Source organism: Chlamydotis macqueenii, chromosome 2 (genome assembly GCF_036417535.1).
Source record: "Chlamydotis macqueenii isolate bChlMac1 chromosome 2, bChlMac1.mat, whole genome shotgun sequence".
In the NCBI taxonomy this organism is placed as follows: Eukaryota; Metazoa; Chordata; class Aves; order Otidiformes; family Otididae; genus Chlamydotis; species Chlamydotis macqueenii.
This window is the reverse complement of record NC_141557.1, coordinates 161,818,385-161,833,840: the sequence shown is the minus strand read 5'-3', so window position 1 is coordinate 161,833,840 and position 15,456 is coordinate 161,818,385. Positions and strand designations below refer to the sequence as shown.

Here is a 15,456-nt window from a genome sequence, read left to right as displayed (position 1 = left end):
TATTACAGGAGGAGAGCAGTGCATCTGTCAAAGACTTTGCCTTGCTCAGGCTTTACATTTTGTCTGTCTAATGTCCAGATCTTTCTCCCCATCTTAGCGATGTAGACTTAATTGTGTAAAAGAAAGGGACAGCAACACTGCTCTTGGTTGAGAAGGTGAACTAAGCCAAAAAGAAGCAAGATTAGCATATCTTTCAGCTGCATGCTTCATTTATTTGGGACAGAGGCTCAAACTGTCAAATAAATGTCTTCAAAAGTGTATATTTTGCTGTATCGGTAACAGATTTGTCACCAGTATATGAATGCCTGATGTAAGTCTGCTTATATAGGGTCATATGGTTAACCTTACAGATTAACCCCTATTCTTTGGGTTAAAGGTCTGGATCTGCAGGAGTGTGCATTGAAAGACGTGTTAGCACGTGTGTGTGTGCATGCTTAGCGTGAGACAGGCAAGAAAGGGCAGGGCCATGCACAGCTGAAATTGCATGCTCCCCTGGGCTTGCTGCTCCAACAAAACCCTTCAGCAGTTTTGCCGTACCTCTAGAGCATCCTTCATTATCTATGGCGATGAGGCCAAACGCCTCCTGAGAAGAGCAACCTGCTCCCGCGCGTGCAAGAGAACATGCCACCACTTACTATTGCATGCCTTCCTATTGCACAGCCGTCCTTCCTCCAAGACTCCCTCGCAGACAAGACCTTCATTGGGAAGGGGCTTGCAGGTGCGCATGCGAGTCTGTAGGCCTCCCCCGCAGTCCTTGGTGCAGTCACCCCAAGCCGACCATGAGTTCCAACCACCTGGGCAAAATTCAAAAAAGTCCCATCAGCTTCGGTGAGAGCCCAGCACCCAGGAAGCCGAGGCAACACTGGTCTGGCAAACTCTACAACGTACCCACTGCTAAGCCCCAAAACCAAGATGTCTTTGAACGTAGTAGGGCTAGACACAGAGTAGCCCAGAAAGTCAGGAGATAGGAGGGGAAAGAAGAAGCATTGCCTTTTTATTGACTTATCTTTAACTATTTCCTATCTCTAAACAGGGACTTTGTCTTCCTGGAAACCCTGCCCCATTACTAATTAGTTCAGCTCTTTTTGTGCTTGCGGCAGCAAAGAGGTCCTCTCCTCATTTTGTTGCCTGTTGGCTCCTAACCCCAAAAGACACTTGCAAAAAACACTTCGCGGTACACATTCAACATAGGTGAGGTTGTGTCTACTCCCTCCTCCCCCACGCAAATACATGTGCCCATGTGCAGACAGTACAAAGGGGTAGGGTTCCTACCACACACTCCTCCTGAAAAGGTCACTCGTTTTCCCCATAATGCAGATACTACCAGCAGCAGAGAAGCACCACTCTCAAGGACAGCTGTGGTGGGGGAATGATATTCCCCTCCAGCACCCTTGCAGTACCCACGGGTAGGAATCTGGGAGCACCATAAACTGAAGATGCTTTTCTGTCTTCCCTTCCCAATCATGCTCAGCGTTGGTGTCAGCAACATGCAGCTTTCTGCTTTGTACCACTAGCTACAGCCTTGCAAACTGATGGAGCCAGCAAACCATTTGCTTCAGGGATGATCCTGCCACTTGCAGAAGGGAAATGCTGAGCCTTGGCAACCTTTTCCACCCTGCATTTTTCCAGCTTGCTGCCAAGAACAATTGGCCCTGGTGGGATGTCCATAAACGTTGATGGCAGGATGGACCATGAAGACCATCTGAATCTGGCCAGCCTCCCGCAGTCCAAAGCCTTGTGGCAGGGTGCCTGCGGGGAGCCCAGCAAGACTGGGTTTCGAGTTGTAAAAAGACGGCAGGGTATCATCCAGGCTCTTCAAGTGATGGATAAGCTGTCATCTCCCTCAGTGGTCAGTTCATTCCTCATTAGTCACATGCAGCAAGCTAAAATCTGTGCTGTAATAAGCCTCTGCTTCTTACAGCTGGTGGCTGCTTCCACTCCCATCATTTGCCCACCTCATGGAGAGGAGCAGAGGTGGCCCTTCATCCCAGAGGTGGCCACTTTCAGATGAGTGTGTCTTTCATTACCCACAGCTGTCCTAGGAGATGTTTCAGGTCCAAGAAATTCAGCCTTGTGCTGTGCTCAGGCACAGGGAAAGAATGAGATAAAGATGTAGCTTTTTGAAGAGAGGAAACATTGTGAGAAAGACAAATGCTGCTTTTTAAAATAAAAATGAAATAAAGCCTCTTTTCTTTTTCTCACCAGAGATTTCAGAGATGCAAATGATCCATTTCAGCTGACTCAGCCTCCCTGTTTATGAGGCAATGGAGATGACAGCTGTCCTCTAAGCTGTGGGCTCTGCTTCTCCCTACATACCCTAGGCAGGATATCAGCCCTTTCTGGAAAAAAAACCAAAAGCCCTCAACAGCCCAGCTAGGTGCTAGATCAGAATATAGGGACTTTACCAGCACCCATTACACAGGGGTGGGCAGATACTCATTCACTTCCACAGCATAAAGCCATGAGTTCATACTCTACTACCACCAACCTAGTTGCCCTCTAACTATTGTTCCCGAGACAGAGTGAAAATAAACACTTGCTCAGCAACTTTGACACTGTTGAATGCAGTGGAAGCTGCTTAAACACATAATAAAGAGAACAACATGGAGAAATAGAGCAGGATGGAAACGCAGGCCAGTGAACCTGCCAGCAAGGTGCTCAGAAATCCTGGCAGCAATGTGGAGGATGGACTTGTTATTGGCACACAATAAATGTTTGACCTTGAAGAAGATTGTCTTTCCCTTGAAAGTAACTTTCTCTGATGGTTCATTTTCTGAACAGAATGGGAAAACAGGCTTGTCTCTCCCATTTCCTAATGGCAGACGGATTATGTTTCAGTTGCAAGAGAGGCCTTTGGCTTAATGGCAGGTATCCTGATGTCTCGCTTGAGCTGATCGTTAAAGTATCTGTAACCAGACACTTTTAGGAGCCAATCAACTCTTTTCTTGCCCTTTTAATGACATATTTCTTTACTCTCACTCCCTTGCAGATTGAGGAATGGAGAAAGCAGCTCCATACAAGCCTTGGTTAGGCTTGCAACTTGTTTGCTCGGGATATTTTTTTGAGTCAAAATGCATAATTGCTCCAGTGTCTTAAAAGGTTATTTTATATTGTGTTTGTAAGCAAAACACAGATTGGTTAATCAGACTGATTGCCAGTCATGGTGTTCCCAGTTTGATGACAGGTTATTCAAACATGTCTGCATTTCAGGACACAACCTGTTACGATGACATTAACCCCCTAAAAATATGTAGAAATTGATGCTGCCTGGTCTCATTGCAGGGAAGAGTAGGGGATAGTGTAGGTTAGTCTTTGACTTCTTAAACTGCTTATTTTCAGAAACAGGAGAACCAGTCAAAATACGACAGAAACCAGCATGATCTAATGCTTAACTGGAATGAAGTCTCTCTATGAGGTTTAGCACAGATAACTTCCTTATTCCTCAGTTTCCATCCCATTTGTGAGTACTAAAGAGAAGCTAGAGAAGTACCAGAGCACTTATTAAATCAACACAGGCATTTATAGCCAAGATAAAGGTATTCCCCACTTTATGGAGCAGTCCTTTTTTATCATCAGGTTGTCCCAATGTCCTGACAAATGAAATACTGCATGTTATTTATCCTGTTTATTGGCTGTCAGATAAACCTTTTGAAATCTCCCTTCTTTTCCTGGGTCTAGTCATTCACTGTTTCAAGTGATTTGTCTTTTTTATTGGTGCTGTAAACAAGCGGCTACGGGTCTATTATATGAAGTTACACTCATCTTGTCTTTGAGGGGGGAAAAATGCTGTGCCATGAGTAAAAAGTCCTGGCTCTTCTGTCCAACACTTGAAAGCATCTGGCTGGTGGAAAGGGGTGGCTGGGTAACAAGAGAATGAGCTATCATGGCTGTGAAGCAGCTGAGCTGCGGCAACATGCAGATACAGTTGGCCTAGTGCAGATGCTGCAGAAGAGACACGAGTGGGATTTTGTCGCTACATTGGTGCACAGATGCCCCATTACTCAGTTCACCATGAATTACTTGTTGAGCTGCAGCAACCCTCATGGACTTCCCATCTTCTAGGAAACATTCCTTTCCACTCATCTGCTGCACAATTCCCTGCTCTACCTCTTCTTACTTTTCAAGCATAGGGTTGGAGGAGATCTTTCTGACGCTGGGAAGCAAGTAACCAGCTTGAAATACGACACAGAATCCCTCTAATGTTAATGGAATCCTTTGCAGATAGTCCCTTTTGCCCCTGGAGTCCCATTTCATCAACTCTCAACAAACTGCTGCACCCTGCTGATTGATACGGGTTGAGTTGCCATCTGTCCTTAATCCAGAAATAATGAATCTGCTGCAACTGCTTTATGAAGGATTTTGCTTTTCAAAGGCACTGGCTTCTGTGAAGGTCACATACCCAACCCGTTTTCACTTAGAAATGTTTTGCTCGACTACAGCCTTGCAAAACTGCAGACCTTTCTCACTTTGCTCTTCATTCCCTTTAATTTGAGTAGCTGTTGCTCATGCTTCCAGCTCCAGAGGCTCCCATCACAACCATCAGCTGTCATCTCAATCACATAGCAAAGTTTATCTTGCATTTTTTATTTTTTGAGAACAGTCCTAGCTCCTAACATGAGTTTTGCAAAGGAGGCTGTTCCATGTGAGGCTGCTGCTCACGGGACTGTCTTGAGTGCCATGGAGACTGTCATTCAGGGAGGCCTTTAATCCAGTTTCTAAAGGGCTTTTTGATCCTCCTCAGTTAGTTCTTATCATGATCACGTACTAAAACAAATTACTTTTCACGCTAGGCTGACCCAATGCATTCTAATTCTCCACAGTTAAATGGAGAAAATTTCAAGATGGACAGAGTCAACTGGCAAGCTCATATTTGGCATTTCTTGTTCTGAATCTTAAGCAGAGATTCCAAAAGAACAGGTCTTTGCTACTACAAATTAACTGAGAGACCTCTGCTTAGATGCCTCGTCCAAACACCCTTGATCTTTGGGAAGATTTGCATCCCAATCCGGAGTTTATCTTTGCAGCTGACAGCTGTGATGTGTCTCAGGCGCCAGTCAGTCAATCATGCCTTTTAATTTAACAGCAATGCCTTAAATTAGATGACAGCGACAACAGCAAAAACTAAGGAATCAACACAAAACAATCAATAGAGCACAGCAAAAGGGTCTTTGCTGACACACAATATCCATCTCCGATTTCGGTTTTTCTGATTTAGCCTCCCACTGACCCCAGCTGCAGACACTTCTTGTTGGCAGCTCTCTCAAACTTGGCAGACCAGGACATCCTGTGTCTGGAAAACATGACAAGACTACATAAAGCCACCACAGTTCTGTGTGCTACCACTGGAAATATTTGTAGTGGACGTTATATTACAGTATCTGAAGGCTTGAGAATCATCAGCAGTTAGCAAATGAGTGAAAAAAAAATTTTATGCAAATAGGGGGAAGGATGATGAAAGGAGATTAAGAGTGAGATTGTCTTACACCATCTCAAAGTTGAATTTGTTATACAATGGGGAAAACAAGAGAGATGCTCCACAGGGTTTTATCACTGTCCTTTCTCACTAAACTGGGAAAGAGCAAGTCCAGAAGGGACTATTTTGAAGACAGCCTTCTATTACACAAAACAGTGATCTTTCCCTGGGGAGCCATGCATTCAGTTTGCTACTTCTGTAGAAGAAAGGAGAAAAAATATTTCAGGAAGATATCTGCTCCAGATGCCCTATGTGACGAACAGAATTGCTTCAGTGGTTCATTCTCCACCCTTTCAAAAACAAATCCTGTGCAACACTTTGCTGTTTTGTGGATTATGCACACTAATATATAAACCAACCCCCTACTTTCCCTAAAATCAAAACCATTAATTCCAGCTGTTCTGTACAGCCTTTCTCTTCCAGATATCAAAGCTTTTGATGAATGATGTACGGACATGACACTCCCATTATTGATCTAGAGAAAAACAAAAAGGCTGGGGATAAGAACCTTCTGCCCACTGTCCATACTGTGTGTCATGAGCTTTGTTAGGTTGCCTGGCTAACGGCAAATTTAATTAAACACAAAGACACAGAGATAATCAAAGAAACACAACAGGCAAAGGTTTCTTGGTAATCTACTGAGTGAAAATGGACCACGCACAAGGAGTACCTACTAAGGAGAGTAAGCGATCCCTGGTGCGAAAGTCACTATTGTGAGTCATGGTGAAAGACACTCTTGGGAACGCCATGCAAACCAAGAAGGTCTCTTGCTTAATAGTCTGTAGGAATTAGTGTCCTTCAGAGAAAAGATAATTTAGGGATGAGAGTCTGGAGATTCCACAAAACTTTTTATGTGATTCTCAGGAGTGGAGCAAGGGAAGCCTGCTTCATGTACAAACCACTAGCAAGCTTCAAGCTAGACTAGCCACCAAGTAGGAGAAGGGAGACTCTAGACAGGGGTATCGACCTGCACAGCCAGGATCATCCTTTCTGTACTGTGTGTGTTTACCTCTGACAAACTGTATATTAACAACAGCCATAACCAAACATTAGGACTCTTCTCCATGGAAAGGGTGGTGGGGATGGCAAAATGATGAAGATGCAATAAAAGTTTCTGAGTGACCAACGAAAAGTAACCAGGGAATGGCCGTTCATTTTCTTTTCCAATACTGGAATTGAACGGTGTCAAGTGAAACCAGCAGGAGACAAGTGCAAAACCAATGAAGGGCACGATTCACAGACATAGGGCACTGTCAAGATGTACGATGCTTGCCAGAGCATGTAAAAGGTACTAGAATTTCTATGAGTACAGAAAGTAGCTAGAGAAACACGTGAAAGAGAAACCCACCAAACGTTATTAGTTGCAAAGACAGCAGCTCTTGCTCGGAAGGTCTCTAGCTTGCAAGTTGCTGGAGGCTAGAAGGATGCTGTATGCTTGTCTTGTTGTGATATTTTGCCTTGGCAGTTACTGCTAACGAGAGGATATTGGGCGGAAAGACACCTAATTTGGCCAACAAGATGGCTTCTGGTGCTTTCCCAGTTGCATGGAGTCTTTTTACCTTAACTTCTATGACTCTCTTTCATGGAGATGTGTTCAGAGCACAGACAGCTTAAGGTCAAACCAGTATTCCCCACCACCATCCAAAAAGCTGCTCAGATCACTCACTTCTGAGTACTCAAACGAGTGATGTGATTTTTCATGGCTGCTGAGTGGCCAAAGCTGTCATTGTTTTCCATTAACATTTGCAATCCCCTGCAAATGAAGGTAACGAGGCCCAATTTGGACAAAAAATTAGGACCAGTTTCAACCTTCCCTTGCTCTGCAAATCACTTAAGGAGGATGGAAATCAGGCCACAATGCTCAGCTTTCAAGGAAACCCAAGCATAAAGCTGTGCTTATTACACGAATCCCTGCAAATGAAACTCTAGGGATAAAGAGAGATTATTTATGTGGAAATACTGGGGGAGGTGGGCAGGGAAATGAGAAAGGGAATGTTTAGTCTGAAGCAGGAGATCAAATAAGACCATGGAAAACTCTTCCCCTAAGAAAGCCGTAGAGGCCTAATCACTTAACTTGTTTCAAAGCAGAGCAGGCAAAATATCAAAGAACAGACTTATGAAGAAAAATCCAGCATGCACCACCAGGGAGGAATGAAATGCTTTCCCGCCCCGAACCTCTCTGATACTGCATAAATCACATCAGAGCCGAATTCACACACTATTTGCTCCTTCAAGCTATTGCAGACCTCGGTGCAAAGCACAGAGGGGACGTATTAGCATAGACACATGCGTGCCTCTCTACAATGATAAATAAATGAAAGCGTTAAAATCTAACTGCGTTGCCCAAGTTGATTGAAACCATTCCTGATACTAGTGTCACTATCTATTTTCATAAAAGCTTGTTCAAAAAGGAAATCAAAGAAGATAATTTTTTCCATCTGCCCTGGTTTGAAGGGCCTCTGTTTCATCAAAAGTGTTTTCACCTTTGAAGAGATGTAAAGCACTCGCAGAGCACTACATAAACCTATAAATGCAGTGGCATGTTGTAATATCCAGAGTGTTGCAAGTCCCATGTAATTTCAGCTTGTTTCCTGAACAGCATTTCCAGCTGAAGGATTTCTACGGTCCCCAAGACCGCAGTTTCTCAGTCCTCCACCAGCTACGACGTCTTTCTCTTTGCAAGAGCTGCGCAAGGCAGGGCTGCGCTGTTATTGTTTCCGCAAGATGAAGCAGGGAGGGGCTGAAAAGCTGAAAGGCTTGTCCGCAATATCAGAGAGCATCTGCTGTACAGCGCAGAGAGGATTTACATTTTCTTAAGGTAAGCATCTTACAGGAGGACATAGAGTAAATTACCCGGGAGGACAACCCGGGAGTCAGATGTGCCCTCTCAGAGCAGTTTTGCCAAGGAGACGCTGCTCTGCAGACTCTATTCATGGCTCACAGCACTCCTGGCTCTTCTAACTGCTCCTAAGAAAGAGCCAGAAATGTGAGCTCCGGCACAATGCTGAGGCAGCCGCCTTGGCAGTTATTAAACCAAATATTTAATGACATTTCGATACGTGCAGCCAAACCCTCTTCACACAGAGATGTCAGTAATAAGGGTTTTGCCTGGAAGAGGAACGGAGGCGGTTGAAAACCACATGAAAGCGCTCGGCGTGTGTGCATCTCTGAGGAAGGCTGGTGAACAAGCAAGTTGTCAGCAGGCGTTTCTGCTTTTGGTGTCCTCTCCTTCGCAGAGCTGTCGGTTACGCTCTTCCTGCAGTGGGAAGATGCTAATCCTGGCTGCCTTGCTCGGCAGAGGCTGCCTTCACCAGCTCATCCTTTGACACATCGTTCATGTTTTCCATCGCAGAGGGGAGCAGGATTTAGTCTTGCCTCTTCATGTAGTTTCTATCTCCATCTCTTATTAAGTCTCCTTGTTAAGAGGGGGATAGACAGAATGGTCAGGTCATGTACCACTTGGACAAGGTGAGTGAAAAAAATCCAGAGGAATTAAAAGCTGATGTGTGTCTAAGAGTTTATCTGCAAGCCAAAGTTGGGAGTCAATAAGGACTACATGCCCAGGGAGCTCAGGAGGACACTTTGCTGAGAAAAGATACCCAGCTTGTCCAAAGATCGTTAAAACAGCCCTTGGGAGACATGTTTTCTGAACTGGATTGCTTGGAACTAGAACTTTGCATTGTACTGGTGAGCATCTGAGATCCTTTATTGGGCAAGAGAGATCCCACTCTCACTGGAATAAGGAATGACATTATAGATTAATGCCTGGGATCAGTCTAAGTGAGGTAGGATCCAGTCTCAGCCTTGACAACAACTGAAGGAAATAATGTAGTGCCATGTCTGCACGTGAGGTGTCCAGAGTAAGTGATGGAGTTACTGCACCAAGACAGGTAATGAAAGATGAGGGATGAATTTGTCTGCTTTTTAGCCTCTTCTGCCGGACCCTAAGCTCCCAAAGGAGCAAAACAGAACTATGAAATAGGCCGTGAGATGTGACATCTTCCTCTTTTTCAGCGATTTGGGGTCTTTGATTGGACGATGGTGAGAAGGGGGGGAAACTTTCCACTCCAAACCCCACTGTGTCGGGAAGAGATTTCCCTCCTGGATGTGCTCTTCCCAAATGTGTTTAAAAAAATGGAAATCTTTAAAGGTATTAATTACCTGAAAGATGGAAAAGATCAGATTAAGTTGAAACCCTAACATTTATACTGGATGCTGCCTTGGCCTGGGCAGAGTTTGCCCTGAGTTTGTACATACTGGTAAATTTTAGCAGTAATAAAGGGTGCGCACACGATTCACAGGCACTGTGTAGCATACAGGGGCAAATCTTTCCCTGTACACAATATGGAACTGCAGAGAAACGAAAGGTATCACCTCCACACAGGTCTCCTCTGAAGGCCATCTGAGGTATGCTATGAGCCTCTGAAACACCTCGCATCCCGTTGCTAGTCATTTTCTAAAAAAAAATCTCTCTTTTCTCTGAGATACCAATTACAGTGGGCCATTTAGTAGGAAATCAGGCCCTTGGCATCACAAATCTTGAAGTTAGCCATGAAGTCTTTCATTCATTGGCTTTGCAAGATCTCCTTTATTTATTTGATGCTGAACATTACCATTCTGCTTGCTCTCAGCCTGTGCTTTTCTGACCATTAACTGAGCACTCTTGGTTGCCCAAGTTAATCAGAGCATTTTGGAAGTGAAGGAACTTTTAAAATCTGTCAGCTTTTAAAGTACGAAACAGAAATCTGAGGTCTGAGCACATCCACCTTGGGAATCCTGGCTGCAGCTGAGTGAAGGTGATTTATTATAGACCAAACATCTGCAGTCAGTGTCATTGGGTTCATCAGTGTGTCCCATGAGGGACTGAGACCACTACGTACAGTCCAAGGAGAAGGCAGAGATATGTTCAAACCATTGGAGGCACCCAAATGAAAACTGCAACTAGATTGATTCATGATACTTTAAGGAGCCAGCAGCAGCACTTCTGCATCTGGGATAATGACCACTGGTATGCAGCATGCCTTAGCATCAAGGGCAAGAAATCAATATCATCAACCTTGATCAACATTATAATTAAGAGGTTAATATTGATTTTTTGACATTGATGCTAAGGTGTGGTAGGTGCGTAGAGTCATTTGCGTCGTTGCTGGCAATCTGAAGATGGGGCACTATAAAACAAACTGCAGGCCCAGCAGTTCCCTCACAGATCCCTTAGAGACACTGGATTATAACGATTAAAGCAATTCTCAGCCTGATTCATAAAGAACTGTTCCCAAAGTCATCATCTTTTCTATCAATGGAGAGAGAGGATTACTCACACATGCCTGTTATGTCCCTTCAAAGTCCCAGGGTGACACAAGGAAATGCAGCTCCACCTGGTCCTGCAGGCAGCAGACCTGTGGTCTTATGCTGTGGTTTTTGTCCTGAAAACTAAATAGGAGTTGAGCTCTTGTTCTTCATAACAGATTGATGTAGAACGTCCTGTGTGGCCTTGCTACAGGTGAGGTCTCCTGCTGAATTCTGTTACGATCGCTAAAATAAAGCATTTTCCCTAATGAACATCTGAAGCATCTCCATGAGCATTTTTTAACCCTGAATCTGCTGAGCCAGACCCTGATGCCCATAATCTGACATGATCTGAGGTCCTGCTTAAGAAAAGAAATGCACAGTATTGAGAGATTATATCAGCAGCAATGATGAGGAGATGCCATGAAGGCTCAGTATTTACCCAAGCATTTGTAAATTATTTTTTTCTGTTTTTCATAGTTGCCATTTATATTCCAGCAGTGTTAAGAGGGCTTGAGTAAGATGAGAGCTGTCCTGGGACTGGCACTCTACAGGCAAAACAGTCACAGACAGTCCTTGATCCTAAGAGCCTGCATTAGGCAGTGCCTAAATACTGCTGTGATTGGTACTACAGAGCAAGAGAGGCAGACGTGCACACAGAGGGACGAGGAGAAGAGTGGGTATATTAACAGATATACACAGATTCAGACTACTTTACAAGTTATTGACCGTACTTAAGTGTTAATCATCAGGTGCATTAGCTATTTTTTTCTATGAGAAAATGCAGACAAACATCCCTGAGCTGCAAGGCTGTCTGCACAAACGGCTGGACTCTGAACAGACCAAGGATGTTATTTTCGTCCCAGCACATTCCCCAGATTTGAGTGGAAATTAACCCGTACGCGAACACAGGATGGAGACTGACGGCAGGAGATTTTTCTGCATCTTTTTTCTCCTTTTGTCAGCATTGGTGCTCAGAGGAGTCAGGAGTGATTGGGTTACCATTGGTTGCCAGGACTATCCAGGATGGAGAGCCAGTACACCAGGTGATTCATTTTCCTCTATCACTCCATGAAACTAGAAACGTGGATAAATTCCATCTGAACAACCACACAAATACAACCCCAGGAGTTCAGCCCTGCTCTCCATTCCTCTCTCCATGACCTGTATCTGAAGTCATCAGATACACATGGCACATGGCACCTGTTCCACATAGCACAAAAGGATCATGGTGCTCAACTCCACGTGAGAGCTGCAGCCTCCGCAGCCCCCAGACCAATACTTGTTTGACTCCAGCCTCCCTCAGCATGTTTTAGTCTCACCATTTCTCTCTCTGCAGCTGTCCACACTACTTTTTTGACAAGTACAATCCAACACCTTCCCTAGGAATATTGACTCTTTGTCCAGCATTTCTCACTTAGCACAAAGCAAACAACAGGTAATGATTATACCTACCAATTACAAGCGACTGCTGTCTGAGGAGTTGTGTTGTATTTTATTTTTCTCTGTAGTCCTGTGGGATGGTCTGTGATGGCCAAAAGTAGAATGCTAGGTGAGGGACAGATCTGCACGGCATTGCTTCAGAGGGTTCCCAAATGTCTCAGGTTGATACATCTTTTTTGAGCACATCAGTATGAGCCAAGAGCTACATCTACTGGCCAAATATTTAGTAAGACCAAGTGTAGATCTGGCACAACCCATGGACTGTACAGACCATGACACATCTGTGAGATATTTTTAGTTAGTACCCAAACACAACGGTTAGCACCAGCACTTCCCAGCTGTGGAAACAGTCACCAAAACAAATATTTTAGTCCTGCACACCTGGACCTAGCTCATATCTACGCTTAATCTGAGATTTGCTGTTCAAACCCGCTGTGTCCTGGGTGGCACATCCTGGTAGACAGTAAATACCTGTATATCTCCATAACTTCACAGCACAGTCCTTCTTGCACGTCCCATAAAGTTTTCCTGGGCTGAAGCAATCTGAAGGTGAGTAGATGCCCATCTATTGCCACCCAAGCTGCGAGAAATTTACAGTGCTGGGTATTCAAGTGGTCTAACATTAGACATCAAAAATAAAGGGTTCAAATTTGGAGGCTAGACATGTTAGCGTGTCTGCTGGTGTAGAGGGAGAAAGCTAAGAGCACACATTACTCTATTTCAAGGTAGGGGCTCAGCATAACAAATGATGTCACTAAAGCTGAATTATAAGGAAAGGCAGGAGGAAGGGGTTTCACCCTCCAAAAGAGTCTGTCCAGGTGTGCTAAACTCAGTGTTATCAGCCCCTGTTCTCCGTCACCTTCAGGCTCTCCCTTCACAGTCCTTCTCTAAAGTGAGTGTGGGAATGTGTGGGAATGAAAGAGAGAAATCGGTGAAGCAGCACCCAAAAAATGGAAGCAAAAAAAGACTCTGAGTTCATCTTATTAGGAAGACTGAGTCTAAAACTCATTAATAACAGGCATAACTTATGCCTCCTTCTCTGCAGCCTGGAGGACTGGGCCATTTGGGCGTTGATGGGTGAACAGAGCTCTAAGGAACTCCAAATAAATTTGACATAAAATAGAATTTCCTACCCTCAGGAGAGCTATTCCTCCCTGCAGAACAAGATTTAAAGGAAAGTAAGAGCGAAGCAGATTGATCTATATTCTGAGCTCACTGTAAGGGCACACACAGTCCTCCGAAGCATTGCCAGAATGAGCAACATCTCAGCTAGTGTTAGAGGTCTCTGGTACATATGTGTTTATCTCAGCACTTCATAATTAAAGGGGGGGAAATAAGCACTTTTAGAGTGTAGGCTACTATTTCATAGAATCATAGAATAGTTTGAGTTGGAAGGGACCTTTAAAGGTCATCTAGTCCAACCCCCCCTGCAAGGAGCAGGGACATCTCCAACCAGACCAGGTTGCTCACAGCTCCGGCCAACCTGGCCTTGAATGTTTCCAGGGATGGGGCATCCACCACCTCTCTGGGCAACCTGTGCCAGTGTTCTACAACTCCCAGTGTAAAAAAATTTCTTCCTTATATCTAGTCTAAATCTACCCTCTTTTAGTTTAAAGCCATTACCCCTTGGCCTACCACTACAGGCCCTTGTAAAAACATGTCTGCATTTCACCATCTTGCCCTAGAGTGAGATGAATCTCACCCCAGAAATGCCCATTTCTCTCTGTCAATTGTAGAAGAAGATCAGAAGATCTCCTTAGATATTAAGGGTGCCATTTGGTCAGAGGAATCTTTCTCTCATAGCATAGATAACTCAGAGATGGCAGAGAACTGTAAGTGGTTAAAATGAGCAGGAATCACAAGCCAAAACTGTATAAAATGAAAAAGAACAAGCCTGCCTGCTGCAGGCAGGTGGTGAACTTGCTCTATATAGGTGTCTTGTCTGCTGACTCACAGTCACATCCATTTGGCAGTCTCCTTTGAGGACATGGTGTCCAGGTGTTCCTTGCAGACAAGGTTGAAACTAGGATGTCTGAGGTCTGCAGGGACCTGTGCCCTTTGAAGGTGCAGAGATCAGCAGCATTACAGGAGTCAGGATTTCTGGTCAGGCTTGCTAGAAGTCTCATGTATGATCTCAGAAGAGCTATCTTCCCTCTGTCTCTGTTTTCTAAGCTAGCAAGGGTCTCTGATCATGATGGGGAATGTGATGACATAGGAGGGTGCTGAAACTGGGAGAGGAAAGAAAAATTTTGTTCTTTTTGACCATAATCTATAGACATAGATCCCAGACGGAAACAATCCTGTGCATATTTTACTAAGCCTGGTGCAGGCCAAACTCCATCAGACTCCTCAGTTCAAAGGTTCATCTAGAAAGGGACCATAACCAAACACACTTCGGACAGGTATGGTACCGGTCAACATAAGCATAAGACAGGTAAGGCAGGTAAGGAAGACTGATCTTCTGCTTGAATCTGGTCCATAGATGATGGTACAGCTGAGTCCATGTTGGGCCCTTTTAGGATCCCAGCACCTCATGGGAAAGACAAGCAAGTTCTCATAGTGAAATGGATCACCCAGCTCCTCCAAACTGCCTTCAGGACCAGGAGAGAGAAATGGTGGTTCGTACCCAAGGACAACAAGAGTTTAACAGGACCAGGAAGATCAGGATGCTCATTTATGTTAATTTTCCTTCTTCCTGACAATGCCTGGCCTTCTCTGATGTTTTGTGGGCACTACAGTGACTTCTACCTGGTTTCGCACTCAAGTTTCTAGACACGGCTTCAGCGTGGCACTCTTGGGAAAACAGGGGAAGGCCACAGACAGTTTGGGTCTTCCTTCTTTCTCTGCTAGACCTGGTTCTCTAATCTCCTGGTTCTGGCTGTAATTTCCTGGTTACAGCAAAGAACACACAGAAGGTTTTAAGGGGAAGTATCTTCTTGTGCACGGAAAGAAGTCCCCCTTATGTCTAACAGAAAAGATTACTCTTGGCTACAGAAGCACTGGGATCCAATTTCAGCCCCATACTTCCCAGCTGGCCTCTATTTCTAGATAATAGGTTCAATCAAAATGCTGCATCCAAGCAGATGGGGTGGTTGAGGTTTTCTGATCCCTGGCTGAGCAGGCACTTGAGGGTGCACGCAGGTAATGCGTGAGCGGAGGCCAAATAAAGAACAGGATATAAACCCAAGACAGGAGGAGCACTAACCTAAAGGGAAAGGTTGAGCTCTTGTGTCTCCTTGAATAATGCAAGGAGC

At 44.6% G+C, this 15,456-nt stretch overlaps 1 protein-coding gene across 9 annotated transcripts in view; it reads right to left on the bottom strand.

Moving 5' to 3' along the window:
* The window catches only part of ADGRB1 (adhesion G protein-coupled receptor B1), a 201,212-nt gene that overhangs the window by 159,467 nt on the left and 26,289 nt on the right, over nucleotides 1-15,456 (bottom strand). For 8 of the 9 annotated variants that reach the window (XM_086741346.1, XM_086741348.1, XM_086741347.1 and 5 more), the window contains exon 2: nucleotides 636-794. The exons of the other annotated variant lie outside the window; for it this stretch is intronic. In XM_086741346.1, the coding sequence (XP_086597472.1) occupies nucleotides 636-794 (159 nt within the window). The remainder of the gene's footprint in view (nucleotides 1-635; nucleotides 795-15,456) is intronic. 9 annotated transcript variants of the gene reach the window in all.